Below are 17,605 nucleotides of genomic sequence, written 5' to 3' on the forward strand. Positions count from 1 at the left end.
GGGGACGAGGGGGGTGCAAGCCAATCAAAGAACACGGGTTGAAAGGCGACAGGTCCGGGTGGAGCGCGGCGCCCCCCATGGCCCGCGCGGCGGCGGGGGACAGGCCGGTGACTTTGAGCGCGGCCCCTCGTGAGTGCCCCCCACCCCCACCCCCCGCCGCTCACTGCCTCTGTGCTGTCTCGGTGCCAGCTTTGATGTGTCACGTCAGCAGCGGGGGCTTCCCAGGGGCCGCTGCTCGGAGCCCTGCCAAACTGTCTTCGCAGGAATCAGGCTCCCTCCTTCCCGAGCTCTGCTGTGCTCTCCCACCCCAGCCCCCAGAGCCTGGCTTTTGGGAGAGAATCAGGGACAAACAAACGGATGGAGCCCAGTGCAGCCCCTGCTGGTCACCTAGAAGGCCCACCCCAGGTGCAGGCCCCTGGCCCCTCAGCATCCCACTCAGTGGCAACAAGACTGCCAGCCTGCCTCCTTGCCGTAAAGGGCAGAATCAGCTGCGTTGGCCCCCGTTTGGACCTTTCTTCTCCTCCCAGCTCCCAAGCCCTGGCTCTGGCCCCCGGGGCACCTCACTGAGCTTCTCCTGCCTGGGCTTCCTCCACAGGATGACAGCAGCTCACATGGTCCCATCACCAGGCCCCAGCCTCAGGGCCCCTGACGTCGCTGTGTCACCTTTGGGTAACGCTTGCTCAGGAGTTGTGGGCATCTTGATCAACTGTATGAACTTCCATCTGGAGCAAAGCGGGAAGGGGAAGAGTTGAGACTCCTGGTCTGCCAGGAGTGGAGGGGCCTCCCTAGAGGGGCTGCTGGTGGGGGAGGGAAGGCCCCTACTTGGACTTGCGCTCACTTAAGAACTGATCCGAGAATCCGTTAAAGACAACTCTCCTTTCAAAGTTTCTGCTGCTTCTCGGGGCTGTCAGGGCAGGTTTACGTGGCAGGGACTCTCCTGGTTCTGAGAGGCAGGGCCCAGGCAGAGTCTGGAACGGGAACAGGAGGTGAGAGGAGGGAGAGGACAGGAGATGAGGCTTTGAAGGGAGAGCGGAGACCCCACCACGGGGCACCGACGGGCCCGCAGAGGGAGGTGGCTGGGAAGGGAGACCCGGCGGTGGGAAAGGCCAGCGAACTTTAAAGGAGCTACGGAGACTAGTCTTTGGGTTTCTCTGTCCCCATCCTCCCCCGCCCCAAACCTTCCAAAAGGGACCATTCCGCACCACTGCCTTGGGTGTCGGACAGGGAAGGACAGAGGGTGCGGGCTCCTGCTGGCTCTGTCTGAACACAGCCCCCAAGACAGAGAGCAGCCAGGTGGGAGATGGAATGGCCGGAGGGGAAGGAGACAAGCCAGAGGACTTGGAAGCCAGGACTGCCGGGCAACGCCGGAAATCCTCAGAAATACTTGCAGGGCACTACACCTCTCTGTGTAGACAGAGGCAAGATAAGGGCACGAGTGCTATTATTTGGGCGTTAAAGAATGGTGACTGACAACTGGCCGCTTGGGTACATCATGTTACATCAGGTTCTTGATTTTTACATGGGACTGAAGTTGGGAATTAAACGGAACTGAAGTTAGGAAGAATCCAGCTTTGGCTCCTTCTGGTCTGAGCAGCCTTTAGAGTGTGGCTCATTTATTCATTCAACAAACACAGGCAGTTCTGCTCTAACGCAACAGTTGCGTTCCAAAGAAACCTTGATTTAGCAATAACTGTGCTGTAAAAGTAATAACTGCCGTGAGAAAAGGGGAATGGTGTCTGGGCTGGGCTCCCAGATGACCAGATGAGAACTCCCTAGGGAGCATGTTTAAATGCAGATGCCTGGTCCCCCACTTCCAGGGATTCAGACTAAAAGAGTCTGGTGGGGCCCAGGTGAGTCTAATGTGCTGCTCAGGTTGAGCACCTCCGGACTCTGCAGTTTTAAATTTGCAAATACATACGCTTCCTGCAGGGATTTCAATAATAAAGCTTTTCTTTTCTTTCTTTTTTTTTTCAGTAAAAATCTAATACACTCTAGAGCAATCAGCTCCATCCAGCTCCTGCTGCAAAGAAATGTCCTTTCCCCACGGAACCTGTATGCTCTTCCCCGCCCAGAGCCACGTCTAGGGCTTAGCAGGTGCTGAGCCGAGCTGGTCGCCGCCCGTCTTGTCTTCATCTTCGTTCATCGGGCCTGGGCTTGACCATGTGGCCGTGTGCTCACTGTTCCTCCAAGAACTCGGAAGGAAGCTTCCGGGCCTCGTGGGCTGCCCATGAATGATGGCTGCTGGGACAAGTAGCAGAGATGGCCCGGGCTGCCCAGGGCAGAAGAGGGGATCGGAAGGGGGACGCAGTGACATGCCTGCAAAGGCAGGCAGAGCAACGCGACAGCTTTATGGGTGCGCCCTGATGGAGGCTGCGGGTGGCCAGCTGGAAGCAGGGCATCCTATGTGCTTGGTTAGGGGAGCATATCTGGCTGGAAGTGGGAACAAAGACGAGGGAAGCTGGCAATTCAATATGAATCAAGTCCTGGCCATTTGGGACCGACTGTCACCGGGGTTATTGTTGGGCTTCCTGGACTGAACTAGAGGCGCAGGCTGACTTCCCCCCGGGTCTGACTCTCAGCCCGGCCTCCTGGGCTGGTTCCTGAAGACAGTGGGCTGGTTTCCTGGGCAGCTTGCTGAGGCTGTGGCGCAGAGGTCTCTTTCTAAGCCTGGTCTCTGGTCACTGTACATTCAGCCTCTCAGCAGATGTAGACCAGGATACCCAGGGATGAAATGAAGTGCTGCGTAGGTTTTGCTTTCAAATAACCTGGGAGCAGGGGATAAGGGGCATCTACTTGCGACTAGATTGCCGTGAGCTGATACTAGTTGAAGCCAGGCGATGAGTCCGTGGTGGTTCTTATACTGTTCTCATTGCTCCTGAGCAGAATTCTTTACAATATCTTACAATAAAGCTAGAAACAAGCCAACAGCAAAGCCGTTTCCCACCCCTGGTTGCCCTGAGCCCCCAGCCTCCTCAGGCTATGCCTGCCCATGCGGGTTTTGGGACCCTCTGCCAGATTCTGAGTTCTTCCACATCATCGTCCGGCATGACTCTGGTGATGGCTCCACAGAGCCCCTAAATCTTGCCACCTGTACGCTCTTCCCTGCCCAGAGCCACGTCTAGGGCTTAGCAGGTGCTCAGAGGACACTCAGGAAATGAATTAGTCAAGCGAGCCACCGACTGCATGAGGGCTTTCTGGCCCTGCACCCTCAGTTGGGTACCCTCGGTCTCCCCCACTGGCTAGAAGTCCCCAGGGGCGAGGAGAAGGAACTCATCTCTGGGTCTCCCACGGCACGGCACGCAGGACGGTGCTTGGCATACAGGAGGTGATGAGGAAGTGTTTCAGAAACCATTTGGAAATTCTGAAGATGGAAGCGTCTTGGTTAACACCTGCTACATAAGAGAATTCTGTACAGGAGGGCAGAGCCAAGATTAGCAGGAGAAAATTACGTATTTGAAGGTATTATTGCTGCCTGCAGAAAGAGCTATAAAGGCTCCAGATCAGCAGATGCTTTAAAGACAACACTTAATGAGTGGCCTCGCCGGGCGGGCGGCGTCTGCGGCAAGGCCACGCACCCGCCCCGGCTCCTCAGAGCCCTTCCCTCCTTGATCAGTCCTGACGCCTCGGCCTTTCATCTTCCCTCCACCCGCGCTTCTGAACCAAAGAACCCCAACAAGACACCCTTGAAAGCACTTCGATGTGGTCTGAAATACGCTGATAATTAGAGTAATGAAACCCAGGAGGAATTTCCTTAAACGCCCTCCTCGCCGTTGAATTTTCTAACCCTAATAAAAGCATCTTTATCCTAGAAATGAGCCTGCCTCCCCCACCCTGAAAAGCTCATCTTCTGCAGGAAATGATAGCCACTTTCTTTCTAAAACTGTATTCCCACCCCAAAAGCTGGGATCCCCCAAACTCTGCCCACACACTCTGACCCCTGCAAGATGGCAGGGCAGTGCAGGGGCGTCACCTGCTTGCCCTGAGAGCCCCGGCCAGGCGACGTGGGGTCCGGAAGCGCTCTGGATTAAGCGGTGTTAGAACCGGTTCACCGTTTGGGTAGCGGGGCGGGGGGTGGGCGCTGACCTTGCTGAAGGAGGCTTTCCTTCACGTCCCTCAAACTGTTACTATCAGCAAACTTGAGGCTGGGAGTTTGCCTAAGTGACACCTTCATCTCCAGGAACTGCCCGCACCCTGCGGGCCCTCCTGGCCGAGGCCGTGCTCCATGGCCTCCATGCGCCTGCTGTGCACAGCCCTCCCCAGAGCTGGCCCGGCCCCGGGGCCACCTGACCAGCTGGCCACACAAATCCCTTTCCTGGAAATTTGGCCTTGGAGCTGCCTCTGTGGGTGGTGTGAACCGAAGACACGGGAACCTGGACGAGGGTGGTGGGCACGAGTGGCCGTGGAAGGCAGAAGACGAAAGGAAGGCAGAACCACGGGGAGAACGGAGACAGAGACAAGCAGCCGCACAGGGCAGAGGAGGCCAGGGTGCTGCCCAGTTCCCGGCCACAGAGCCAGGGAGGCGGGCGCTTCCTCCATCCGGGGCCCAGGAGTCACTGCGTTCCCCTTCTGATCCCCTCTTCTGCCCTGGGCAGCCCGGGCCATCTCTGCTACTTGTCCCAGCAGCCATCATTCATGGGCAGCCCACGAGGCCCGGAAGCTTCCTTCCGAGTTCTTGGAGGAACAGTGACCACACGGCCACATGGTCAAGACTCGGCCCGATGAACGAAGATGAAGACAAGACGGGCGGCGACCAGCTCTCGGCTGCGGCCTCTGCAGACGGGCAGGAGACCCAGGGTTCTCACCCCGACTGGCGGCCCGAGCCCTGGGCAGCCCCGGGTGGGGCCTGAATCCTGCCCCGGCCCGGGGCACTTACTCAACCTCACCAGGTATCAGCACACCTCGCAGGAAAATCGTGAGGGGAGGAGGGGGGGCCTGCGCACGCTTAGCGCTCAGCAGACACCAGGACCCCTACGCTTCTGAGCCGTCTCCGTGTCCGGGAAGAACGCCTGAAGGGGCACCCGTGCTGCTCTGGGCTGAAGGCCTGCGTCCCCGCAAGCTCATGTGTTGAAATCCTCAAGGTGATGGTGCTGGGAGGTGGGGCCTTCGGGTGCCCTTAAGAAAGAGGCTCCAGAGAGCTCCCTGTCCTGTCGCCACGTGAGGCTACAGTGAGAAGACGGCCGTCAGCCAACACTGAGTCTGCGGGCGCCATGACCTTGGACTTCACAGCCTCCAGAACTGTGAGGTACGTTCTGTTTCCCAGCCACCCGGTCTCTGCGACAGCAGCCTGAGTGGACTGAGGCATCTGCTTACGCTCCAAAGGGGATTTTGAAAAGATATTTGGACATTTCTATTTGCATTTAAGAGAACCAACATGATCAAGCCCTATATTTCCCTTTTAAAAATGTCTTTCGGGGCTTCCCTGGTGGCACAGTGGTTAAGAACCCGCCTGCCAATGCAGGGGACACGGGTTCGAGCCCTGGTCCGGGAAGATCCCACATGCTGCAGAGCAACTAAGCTCATGAGCCACAACTACTGAACCTGTGCTCTAGAGCCCACGAGCCACAACTACTGAGCCCACGTGCTGCAACTACTGAAGCCCGCGCGCCTAGAGCCCATGCCCCACAACAAGAGAAGCCACTGCAATGAGAAGCCCGCGCACCGCAATGAAGAGTAGCCCCTGCTCGCTGCAACTAGAGAAAGCCCACGTGCAGCAACGAAGACCCAACGCAGCCAAAAATAAAAATAAATTAAAAAAAAAAAAAGTCTTTCCAATATAGTGTTGGTGGGATTTTAGAAACAGACCCCTGATCCTCCTGGGATGCCACAGGGTGCCCACCCCGAGGGGTGGAAGGAAGTGCCCCCGAGCTGCAGCACTCAGGGTCTTTCCACTCTGGGGAGAGCTGGACCACTGCCCTTTAAACCCCCCGCCAGCTCAGGCCTGCAGGTCCTGGTGCAGGTCGGCAGGCGCACCACCTGTGGGATGGAGACCCCCGCCCCGCCCCCACCCACGTGACCTGGTGACCCTAAGAAGAGCAGGGCTGGGCCGCTCCCTCGGTACCGCACCCTCACGGTTACTGATCCTCTCCCACCACAAACCCCTCACCTCCGTACCCACCGGGATCCGTGGGCCCTACTGAAGAATCCTCTCCTTCCTTCTGTCACATCCTGCCTGTATTTCATTTTACCCCAGTATTTTCTCTCACTTCATCCACCAGGAAATGGAAAGAGTGGGGTAGGTGATGGGGGAGAACTGGGAGCTCTCACCCCCTCCTGTTCCCCAGGACCCATCCTACCTGGAACTTCTGATAATGCCTCCTGGCATCTGCAGCCAGAGAGGAATATTCTTGTGCTATCAAGCTCTCCACACTGAGGAGATTGCTATTCAGGTGTTTGCCAAGCCACATTGCCTGAAGAAAGGAAAGGGGAAAAGAAAATTTTTGTGAAAGGAATAATTAAGAGAACGCCATTACAATGCCCGGGTACTTCCATATGCTACTAGAAAAGGCTGTCACAGGGAAGCATAATTATTTCTGGCTGGAAGGAGGCCACCAAGGGAGACAAAGCCATAAAGTCCCTCCCAGCCGTGGAATTCTGCTTGCCTGCCATTTCTTCTTCAACCAGCCACTGACTCTAAAGGGACCTGGGAAACCTATGCTTTACCGCCCTGGGCCTGCCTCTTCAAGCTCCGTGGACCATGAGTTCTTAACTCAAGAAAGGTTTAGAACAGGAAACACGGGGACAGGCCCTAATAGGGGTCACGACCCATACTCAATGTTCATTTTTTCTTAAAGAATGGGGGATGGCATATTCTCGCCAAGTGAATGTTTAGTTCCAATGACCACTATATATACTGTACCAGGGAAGAACACGTTTTAAGATATAATCGTGCAACACAATGTTCTTAACACCAAGATTAGACTGATGACCATTTCAGCAGTGGGATGATTCAAAAGGCCCCGGAGGGGGAATTCCCTGGCAGTCCAGTGGTTAGGACTCGGTGCTTTCACTGCCGGGGCCGGGGTTCAATCCCTGGCCAGGGAACTAAGATCCCGCAAGCCGCACGGCATGGCCAAAAAGAAAAAGAAGGCCCTAGAGGTCCCCCAGGGCAGGTATGAACCTTCATCTTTCTGCTCCTCGTGCTGGGAAATGTTAGCGACAAGACCAGGAAATAGCCCGTTAGGCTTTCACTATGTATCATCTTATTGTAAATTAGATTTGTGTGTCCCTACACAGCAGACAGGGGTGGGAACAGTGAATTTGCCCAAAGGCTTGTAGCTGAAACACCAGTTAGTGCCAGCGACTGCCAGGTCCCCAGGTCCAGGAGCCCCTGGTTTCTAACAGTGAAATGGCGATCGGGAGGGTGAACTGCGGAGAGGAGTGAAAGCTGACAGCCTGACCCTGAGGAACGAAGCAGAAAAACCACAGAGAGATAGACGGATGGATGGATGAACGGATGGACAGACAGACGGATGACAGACAAATAGAAGAACTGGCTATCCTAACTCCAAAAGCAGGGCCGATGCACGTGGTTTTACGTAAGGACCAGACATCTTAATTCCTTTTCAGAATAAAGCCAGGCGCCAGTGAGTCGGGGGAAACCACCTGCTGCATCATCTGGGCCCAGGAGGAGAGCTGACAGCGATGACACAGTGATGGAGGAAGAGTTCGCTAATGTTTATTTTTTTAAGCAAAGGATACAGTTGATTTACAATGTGGTGTTAGGTTCTGGCGTATAGCAGAGTGACTCAGATACATATATATTCTTTTTCAGATTCTTTCCCATTATAGGTTGTTACGAGATATTGAATACAGTTCCCTGTGCTCTACAGTAGGACCTTGTTGTTTATCATTAACTTATGTTACCTGATGCTCACTAACCAGGCTTTTGAAAAAACAGAGTTCCATCTCAGATGGTAATAATTTGAAGACGCTTTTGGCACTTAAAAAAGGAGCTGAAAGATTAAAACCATACATGGAACGAAGCTGCAGCTTCAGGACAGGGGTTGCCTCCAAGGAGGGAGAGACAAAAAGGAGTGAGGGAAGTGGGGTGAGGTATTTGCCGTATCTTTAAAGTTCTACTATCTTTGAAATGGAGAGAAAGTCGTCAAAGCAAGTATGACAAAAGGATAAGTTCCTGTAAAATCCGGGAGTGGGATACATGAGTATCTCTGGTGTAGTTTCTCTGCTTTTCTGACTGGTTAAAACATTTCATAATTAAAATTTTACGAGTGCATCTGAAGATTCCACACCAAAAGTCTTTGCAATGTGTGCACCATTTGACCCAGCACTTCCCCTTCTAGAAACGTATCCTAAGGATGGAACGAAGGGTTTGCCATGATGGTGGCCATGTAGCCATGAGAAAACCCTGGAAGGAATATCCCACACATTCAAAGAATGCTTATCTCTGGATGGTTGGGGAACTCTACTTTTGTTTTTTGTATTTTCTAGGTTTTCTACTACAAACACATACTGCCTCTTGTCATGAGAAAATGAGTTAAGAAGCAGGAGAGAGAAAAGATGAAGAAAAGCTGAGTTATGTTGAAAATTCGCAGAGGTGCAGTCTCATTCCGTCTCTGCAGGACAAATGAGATAGTACCGTATTACAACACTTAATATGATACACTTACTATAGTTGTTTTCCCCGAGGCGGGTGGACCTAATATCACAATCTTCGGCACTGTGGAATAAGGAGATTTGAGTGTCACCATTCAATATGACAAAGCAACCTCCCGCGTCTGCGGAGCTCTGGGTGTATTTATTTCTTTCCTCCCCAGATTTCATTTTCTGGGAGTGACGCAGTCGTTTGTAACCCAGTGGCTCCGAGATGCTCCCACCACAGAACATACGCTCTGTGTTTAGAGAGGTAAGCGATCACTGAGATGGTTTATTTTTCTGTCTCCAAGGGGATGTGGACACGGTAACTTGTTTGCCAAACTAATAAATATCAAGAACAATTGGGATTTCAAACACCATAAAGCATTTTAAACAGGGACTTTGTCTCAGGGACACGCTCTCAAATGAAGCTGTATTTTATGTAAATCGACCTTCAAAGGTGGGTTGTTGTTGTTGTTGTTTTAATATCTATGCCTTTTTATTTAGCAACTTGTATTCCCCATCATTTTACAGAGGGAAATAATAGGGAAAAGCCTGGAGTGTATGGGCCAGATTTATTAAACCCCAGATAGAAAAGGCTTTGTTTTCAAATACGGGCATTTCTATGAAGATGGAAACCGCTGGCTTCAGTGTGATACTCCTGGCTCTGGAAGGCTCCCGACCCTGCAGAGCTCCCGAAGACACTACCAGACTAGCGAGTAGGTACTGGTCATTGGAAAAGAAAAAAAACCCAGCATCTTAAGAAAAGTGCTGGAAGGCGTGTGCTTGGGTCAAAATGAAGGAAACGGAATGTGGTGTCTGGACAGGTGAACCCACGCTGGTTCCTCCCTGAGTGCCACCTTGATTATGTCACCCCTCCCCCAGCTGTGGGAAGCGAGGGGCGCAGCACCCAGGTTGGGGAACCAGGCCTCTGCCTAGGCCTGTCAGCCTGGCCCCAGCCCACAGGGAAGGATGAACAGGTGTGCACAGCAACTCACGGAGCCCGTTCCTCCCAGGCCTCCGAGAGGGAGCCTCGTCCAGGTGGAGGACCTGCTAGTTTGGGAGTGGACACAGGGAAGGAACTAGAGGGTCTGGCCCCCGAGTTCATGATCATCAGCAGACCTACACCCAGCCAGGCTGCTTGGGTTTAAATAGACTTGTGCCCCAATTCACAGCACCTTCTCATTTTCAGGGGAAACGCAGAGGGCAAGTTCAGGATAATTCACTGATTAACTCCACAAATACTCATCGAGCGCCTCATCCAAGCTCGCCCTGGGCTGAATGCTGCCGAGAAAAGCAAGGTGGCCTGAGGCCCGCACCGGGTCAGCGAGGTAATCGCGTTAGACCACACCTGAGAGGGAGGGCCGGTCTCTGCCCCATCTCCGCGAGGGAACTACCCCTCCTCAAGCCCAGGAATGATGTCAGACACGCATCACAGCTTTCTGCTGCTGCTTGATGTCTGTGTGCCTCCAGCTGATGGCTTTAGAGCAAACACTGTCGCTGCCCATGTTTCTAAATCTGGTCCACTGGCCCCACTGTTGTGAAATGTAAGCAACTTGCTTCTTGGAAGCCCGAAGCCTTTCCTGGGGCTGGTGATGTGAATCAGGGATGTGGGACAGGAAGGCCCCGGTCAGGGCAGCACCTGGCCTGCTGCCAGGAGGCGCTGCCAGGCTCCAGCTCAGCAAACCCCTGCATGTACCCTTTCTCTCCAAGTCACGCTCGGCAAGGCAGCCTCCGGGCCTCCTCAGTAGGGTGGACTCAGCTGCCAGTGTCCTTCTGGCCAAGGGGCTCCGTGCTCCTTTAAGTCCCCTTGGACCCTTGCTGAGGGGCCTGACCTCAACAGGAGGCTGGGCTGTGTCCTGGGCATCCTCACAGCCTCGCCTAGCTGGGGATCCAGAAGGTCGCCCAGGAGCCCTGAGCAATCCTCTCCCTCGATCTTGGACTTGCTCGTTCTTCCTGACGATGTTCTTCCCATGTTCCTACCTTGTCACCTGTCACCTCCCCATCAGGAATGTCCTCCTCACCCCAGCAGCCCCCAGCCCCACTGACTTCCTCTTCTGAGATTCTCAGCCCACTCCTGACTAAGGGGCTGCTGCAGCCTTGGTGAGCTCTGTCCCCTGCTGAGCAGCTGAGCAGGTCCCCAGGGGGCAGGGACTGAGTCTCATCCTCCTTTCCTGCAGCCAGAACTGCGAGGAGTCACGTAGCAGGGCCTTTGGTGGCCTCCTCCTCGGCTGCCCCCCTCTCTGTGGCCACTGAGTGTTTGGTTACCTTCGTCACCACCATCACTACCTCCTTACAAAGGCAACTTCTGCCCGTTGGCATTCTTGGTTACAAGCTGCAGGAACCAGACATGGCTGAGTCGGGTAGAGGCGGGTTTATTCAAAGGCCAGCGTGGCTCAGAGAATCCTGCCCAGGCGGGAGGCAGGCCCGGGGCCACCTACCAGGAACAATGCCCCACGTGAGGCCACCAAGGGGTGTGGGCGGAGCTGCACTGGGCACCTGACACTGCAGCCTGTGTCCAGAATGCCGCTCAGGCACGGCCACGGCCGCCAGGAGCCGGGCTCTGCAGGGCCGCCAGGGAGAGCACCTGCCAGACCACGTCCAGACTCGGGGCTCCAGCGAGCGGAGAAGCTCAGGGCACAGGCCCAGGGCAGGCAAGGCATTTTCGGCTGCGGGGGTGGGAGCCAGGGCGGGGCTTCGCAGCCCGTTCTCTGCTCTGGCCTTGTAACCTGGGGCAAGGCCTTCCGGGGGCCCTGCAACCTGAGGAGAGAAGCCACAGCGGGCGGAAAACACTGCTCATGGGACGAGTCTGGAAACGAGGTGGCTCTGGGAACACTTGGTCGGGGGAGATTGGAGCTGGGACGCCAGGGAAGGCTCGCGGGGAGGGGCTGCATCAGGGCAGCAGGGAGGGAGGGCGAGGGCGGAGGGGCCCGGTGCGCTGAAGCAAAGAGCTCGCTCGGACCGGACCGTGGGGAGAACGCCTGCTTGCGGAAGCCAGAGGAGGAAAGGGCAGTGGGGCGGCGTGGGGAGGAGGGGGGCCCGGCTCAGGCGCCGACGCCCTGCTGCCTCTCCAGGGCTCTAAGCCCAGGCCTCCGCTGAAGCTCCCTAGAACTTGGGCCAGACGCAACAAGGCTCGGGGCCTGAGGGACCGAGAAGAAGGGGCTGCCTGCACCTTGACGAGAGCATTTTGGGAACGAGCCGACTCCCAGGTTGCACGTTCATTTCGACAAAGTCGTGAGGCGCCACGGCTGCTGGGGAAGCCCTCCCCTTCCTGGCTCTGTAAGTGGCACCCAAATTGTACACATCTATGGAAATACTTTAAAAGGGGAACATCCACGGCCTTTCTCCCCCCCTAATTTCTCGCACACATTTATGTGATTAATTTCAGTTTCTTAAAATCTAACACCTTGAAACTCCAGCCCTGCTCATGAGTAATTATTTATAAACAGTGTCATAAAAGGCTGCTTGACTGCCAAGAGTAATCAACTTCTTCAACCCACTTCAAAGGAAATCAAAAAACCTTTCCATCCACAGAGCCTTTTGAGGTTTAACTAGGAGCATGATTTAAAATTCACAAGAAAACCCTTAGGTATTGGAGCTCTAATACACAGCTTTCTTGGACAAACGTTTGATAAAAAACGAAACATACCATTATATACACCATCGCCTGCTTTAATATTGCCCAGGGCTACTGTAAATGCTCACTTTGTACTAAATCTGGTTTTCTCGCAGCGAAGGGGCTGCCAGCCCCTGTGCCGGCGGCTCCCCTCGTTCCCTCACGTGCACGCTCACCGCCAAGAGTCCAGAGCCTTCTGTCCCTCTACACTAGCCATTGGCCATGCCACCATGCGTCACAGCGAACCCCTACCCACCCAACACCCACATCCAGGAGGCGGAGGGTTGAGCGCCCGGCTGCAGTTAACACGGGCCACTGCATGGCCGGGAGAAGGCAGGACCGACTGACCCACTAGCCTGGGGCTGCAGAAGTGCTCGCTGGACATCAGGGGACCTCTCCAGGCCTCCTGTCCTCTTCTAGAACCACGAGGGTTGGGTGAAACTCTTTTCACCTTCCCCCTCTCCTAGAGAAATCCTGAAAGCATGGTCTTCTCCCTTCCTCCTCCTCCTCCCCCCCTCCTTCTCCCACGTTTTTCTTCACTTGTAGGTGGAGGCCTGGGCATAGGAGGGAAACCCAGAGATGCCCCTCTCTTCATTTAAGTGGTTGGGACGGACTTGAGCCAAAGGGCAAAGATGTGTCAGCATCCCTCAGAGCTGCCGGCCCAAGGCCTGGGAGTGGGGATGGAGGGCTCTGGGAACAAATCAACCCCTCAAAACAGTGGTTACTGGGATCCAGTGGCTCGACTCCCTGAGAGAGCATCTGGACCAAAAGCCTGCACTCCAGCCATGGGGGAGGACAGCCAGGAGGCCGGCCCCCAGCTCCAGCTGAACGGGGAGGGTCTGAATTCTCCACCCCTACTGGAGAGCAACAGAGCAGGTGTAACGTGGAGAAAGGAGGAAGGGCTCTGTGGAGGGCAGCCTTGGAAAGGAGGCCCAGGAACGAGTGGAAAGGGGTGCTGAGGAGGGTGGAAGGAGGTGGGAAAGGGGAGAGAAGCAGGCTCTTACAGGTGGCTGTAAGGCCAGCGCCCGAGAGGACTGTCCCGCCGACGCTGACTGCACCGCATCAGACGACATTTGAACTTAAAAATTCTGGTCAAGTGGATAGTTTGACACTGAAAATCATTTCTGCACACAGAGGAGGAAGATTAAAGCATAAAGAGGGACCGTGCCTCAGATTTCAGGCTCTTGGATTTCTAGCAGGGAGACCAGCGAAGCCTTGAGGTCTGTGGTAGAACACACAGCGTGGCACACACGCCCCTAAACAGAATTTTTCAAACCATAAGTAGCAAGTGCCACCACAACCCAACTTAGGGTTCAAATGGTTTATTATTATCAAGTATGGTTTCCATTGAGAAAAACCTCATTAAGCTTTTCACAAGTGGACACTTGCATGACACCACCTGAAGCCCGGCGGGAGCATCAGGGCCTTGTCATCCCTTCCCACGGTGTCACTGACCAGTCGCCACGGATGAGGCCGGAGCTTTGCCGCCTCCATCTCTGTTACCAGACATGCCCATTTTACAGAGGAGGAAACTGAGGCCGAGGGAGAGCAAAGATCTCTCGCCATTTCGTCGCACTTAACTAGGAGATGTGAGCACAGATGTGCTGGAGGCTCCCTGGTGGGGGGGATGGCGGGAAGGGACACCTCCCTGAACTGCATTTCCCTGCACTTCCCTGCTTTTGCTTCACTCTTCACTTTGAGTTTACTTCACTGTTACTTTACCTTTATCTGGCCTTTAACTTTTACTTCTTTTGACTTTGCTTTGCTGTATTGATTGGGCGGGGGCAGTACGAGAGGGGAACACGGGCAGAAGTGCTCCCGGCAGCCCTCAAGTAACAGAACTTAGCAACACCGGGCCCCGCGAACAGCCGGGGGTGGGGGCAGGGGGCTGTAGAAACGTCTTCTTCTGGCCAACAGAGGCCACTTGGTGAGGCCCGGGCAGCAAGCTGGGGTCTGGAGCAGGACCACCAGGAAGCAAGGGGGCTTCTCACCCCCCAGAGCAGGTGAGCCTCCCTCCCGCCCTGACCAGAGCACCAGGGAACGGAGGCCCCTTAGAAGACTCTCCGTGGGGCAGACTGGATCCCCCACCTCCGTCACCCCTGATCGGTCTCCACCTGGGGCACACGCCCTCACACTCAGCGTCCATTCTCGAATATGCCTCCCTGGAGGCTCAGAAAACGGCACTCCTGGGGCTCTCCGCACCACACTGAACCACCCTGCTTAGGTCTCTGAAACGGCCCCTCACTCCGATGCCCTGACCCTGCCCAGGCCACGCATCCCTGGCAACCTGCAGGCTTGGAGTCTCCTCTCTCACCATTTCTTTTTTAAACTACTTAGCATCCTCTCTCATCTGAGGCCTCTGAACCCCACCACGGGGCATCTCAGGCCTCCATCCCTCTCGGCTGCACCAAGCCCTCATTTCACTGGTGCGCTGGTAGCTCCTTCAAAGCGGCTAATGCTCCAATGAAAGAAACATCAAAGCTCCGAGACACTGGCCTCCCTGACAGCTCACACAGGATGGCAACGATCCTCCACTTGGCAAATCGACCGTGGGACGGAGCGCCTCCTCTCCCCCTCCCTGTCCCGGGCGCCGGCCTTGGGTCTGGTCGGCCTGCGCTCGCCTGGGCGAGGTTTAGGGAGCTCTGGAACTCATTAACGGGCGCCGACAACGAGACCATCAGGAAAACCCGAGTGTTGCCTGTCTGGGTAGACCAGAAACCACATTTACACCTGACAAGTGGAGTGATCACAGAGCTTAAACCCAACAGGCGACATCAGCTGGGGCGTGCCAAGGCATTAATAATTAATTCCGCGGGCCATTCTGAGGTTTTCATTTTAATCACTTGGCAGGAGAATTTGTATAAGTTGTGCTCCAAAAGAAATTAAGGCATTTTTCAATTCACCACCTCCCCAAGTTGGCAAAACCTTTCCCCACCCTGTTTGGACCTCCCTTTAGACACAGGGAGGACAGAGTGGTTCCCAGAGGTTCCCAGGAGGAGGAGGGGAGGGAGACAGCTGGGGAGGGGGGAGGAGGCCCACTCCAGTGCTCACCGTAATCATTGTCTCGTTGCAAATGATCAATCATGAATGGAATGGGGTCCTTGGGCTGGTGGATCAGGAGCTGCTCCAGCATGTTCTGTGGGCACAGGGCAGACACCCAGGTGGTTAACACCTGCATGAGCACCCAAGGCCCCAGGCTCAGGTGGCCCAGCACCCTGGTATCGCAGTGGATACCAGTTACGGGGCCTGATCTCTCCCCTGCCCCCTACCCTAGCTGGCATCTGTCTGGGTCCCTGTGAGCAGGCCGTGTGGGCTTTGCTGGGGAGGCACCCGGACGGAGGCGGAGCTGGAGGGATGGCGCCCCTGACTCAGAGCAGGCAGTCTCAGGGCCCTCGCCCCTCACTTCCTTGGTGACTCCCAGATCAGCCTTCTCTCCCGCGCTGCACCCGTTCACCCTCAGAGCCCTAGCAAATGTTGTTCCTTCAGCTTGGAACACTTTTCCTCAGGCCTCAATGGAAACATACCTTCCCGATGATACTCACTAGGTCAATCCTGTCATATGCTCCTGCAGCCCCCGTGCATCCCCTTTATCGCCTCCCCCTTGTCCCAGTGCCCGGCACAATCCCAGTAGGTGCCCCACGCGGATGTCTGCTGGGGGACGTGGCCATCGCTGCTACCTGTGTCCCTCCAGAGTGGAACAGATATCTAAAAGAGTCCTGGGATTGTCTGGTTATTTAATCCTAGGGGAAAGCAGCTTCCACGATTCCAGAACAAAAGGCTCAGAAATGGACTAGGTGGCTGACAGCAGCAGGGCTGGTGCACTAAGGAGCAGCCTTGTGCCCTAGGGACAAGCAGGGAGGGGCTGTAGCCCTTTGGGGGCAGAGGGAGAGCAGTGCAGTAAAAACAGCATGAACCATGAGAAGTCCTAGCCCCACTCCACTTCTCACCATCAAGACCCTTCCCTTCTCTGGGCCTCAGGTTCCCTGCTCATTAAAAGGCACAGTTGGACGAGATCCCTAGTCACATATCACTGGTGAGATGGTGTGAGCTGATTTTAGATGGTTCTCAGATGAATATTTTAAATTTCACTTTTACACAGTTGCATATCTAATGTGTATTAGAAAAATCAGTATGTCAAACCTACGATTTCAAGGATATTGCTTAGGATGAGGTGAAATAAGTTAATTTTTTTAAGTGGGTTGATTTAAAGAAATGATTAAGTTAAAATGGAAATATGGTGTTGGTTATATGAATCTATACCTGTGATAATATTTCATAGACTCATACCCAAAAAATGAATGCTGGTAAAAATGGATGAAATCCAAATAAGGTCTGTAGTCTAGTTAATAGCATTGTACCAACGTCAATTTCCTGATTTTGACAATGTACTACAACTACCTTAGATGTTACTACTAGGGGAAGCTGGATCAAGGGTACATCAGAACTCTGTACTATTTTTGTAACTTCCTGTGGGTCTAAAATTATTTTAAAATAAAAACATTGGGAATTCCCTGGCAGTCCAGTGGTTAGGACTCAGTGCTTTCACTGCTGGGGCCCAGGTTCAATCCCTGGTCAGGGAACTAAGATCCCACAGCCTCGCTGCACAGCAAAAAAAAAAAAAAGCCAGAAAATGGAAATGGTAAAAACCAAGGAGGGAGCACACAAATGACTAAGGACTGGAAATACTGGACCAAAAGCTTCCTCAGGCTGCTCCTTCCAACAACTGCTATGAGATACACCAGATTCTCTAGAGCGGGGCACAGTGCTCCCAGGAGTTGCCCCATCCTGCCCACCACCCGGTGACTTAGGACTCAGCTAGCCATCTTCTTCACTTAGATTGGCCACTCAGTTTTAGAAATCTCTCGTGTGCCCTCTATCAGTTAACACTTTCCAAAGGAGGCCTATGTTTGCTGGAGGGATGGAGATTCAGGTTTCTTAGTCTGAGTTCTTCTCTCAGCGCTGTCAGAGGCTCAAACGGCCACTGGCATCACTAAGGAGGTGCCTCTGGGGACTGGGTGTACCCGGAGGAGCAGACAAACGCTCCAGCTTCCCTTTGGCCCTCAGAACCTCGGAGTGGCTGAAAGTTCCTCCGGTCCAGCTCCTGAAAGCCTTTACTTCCACGAGATGCAGAAGGGAAGCCTGGAGCACATGCAGGGGCACGGCTTTGCCTAAGGTCACACAGGGAGTAGGTCGGTCAGGTCAGGAACTCAGGATGAGGGCTTGGGAGATGCCCTGAACTCTTGGCCCTGAGGAGGAAGGGCCAGGTAGGAAATGCTGCTGTCCAAACCACAGGGCTGCTGCTGTCCCAGGTGGTGGCCCTCTCAGAGGACGGAGAGGGCCACCTTAAACGCAGACACTCCCCAGCTCAGAAACCAACACTGCAGACGCCCTGGGAAT

General features: G+C 54.5%; 1 protein-coding gene across 4 annotated transcripts in view; it reads right to left on the minus strand.

Moving 5' to 3' along the window:
• Positions 1–17,605, minus strand: part of AK8 (adenylate kinase 8) — a 132,634-nt gene that overhangs the window by 114,504 nt on the left and 525 nt on the right. For 2 of the 4 annotated variants that reach the window (XM_007194448.3, XM_007194447.3), the window contains exons 2-4: positions 15,260–15,344; positions 8,628–8,677; positions 6,294–6,407 (exon numbers count right to left, since the gene is read on the minus strand). In XM_007194448.3, coding sequence (XP_007194510.2) covers positions 6,294–6,407; positions 8,628–8,677; positions 15,260–15,344 — 249 coding nt within the window. The remainder of the gene's footprint in view (positions 1–6,293; positions 6,408–8,627; positions 8,678–15,259; positions 15,345–17,605) is intronic. The other 2 variants (XM_057548865.1, XM_057548866.1) reach the window with 1 other exon arrangement.

Source organism: Balaenoptera acutorostrata, chromosome 6 (assembly GCF_949987535.1).
Source record: "Balaenoptera acutorostrata chromosome 6, mBalAcu1.1, whole genome shotgun sequence".
Taxonomy (NCBI): Eukaryota; Metazoa; Chordata; class Mammalia; order Artiodactyla; family Balaenopteridae; genus Balaenoptera; species Balaenoptera acutorostrata.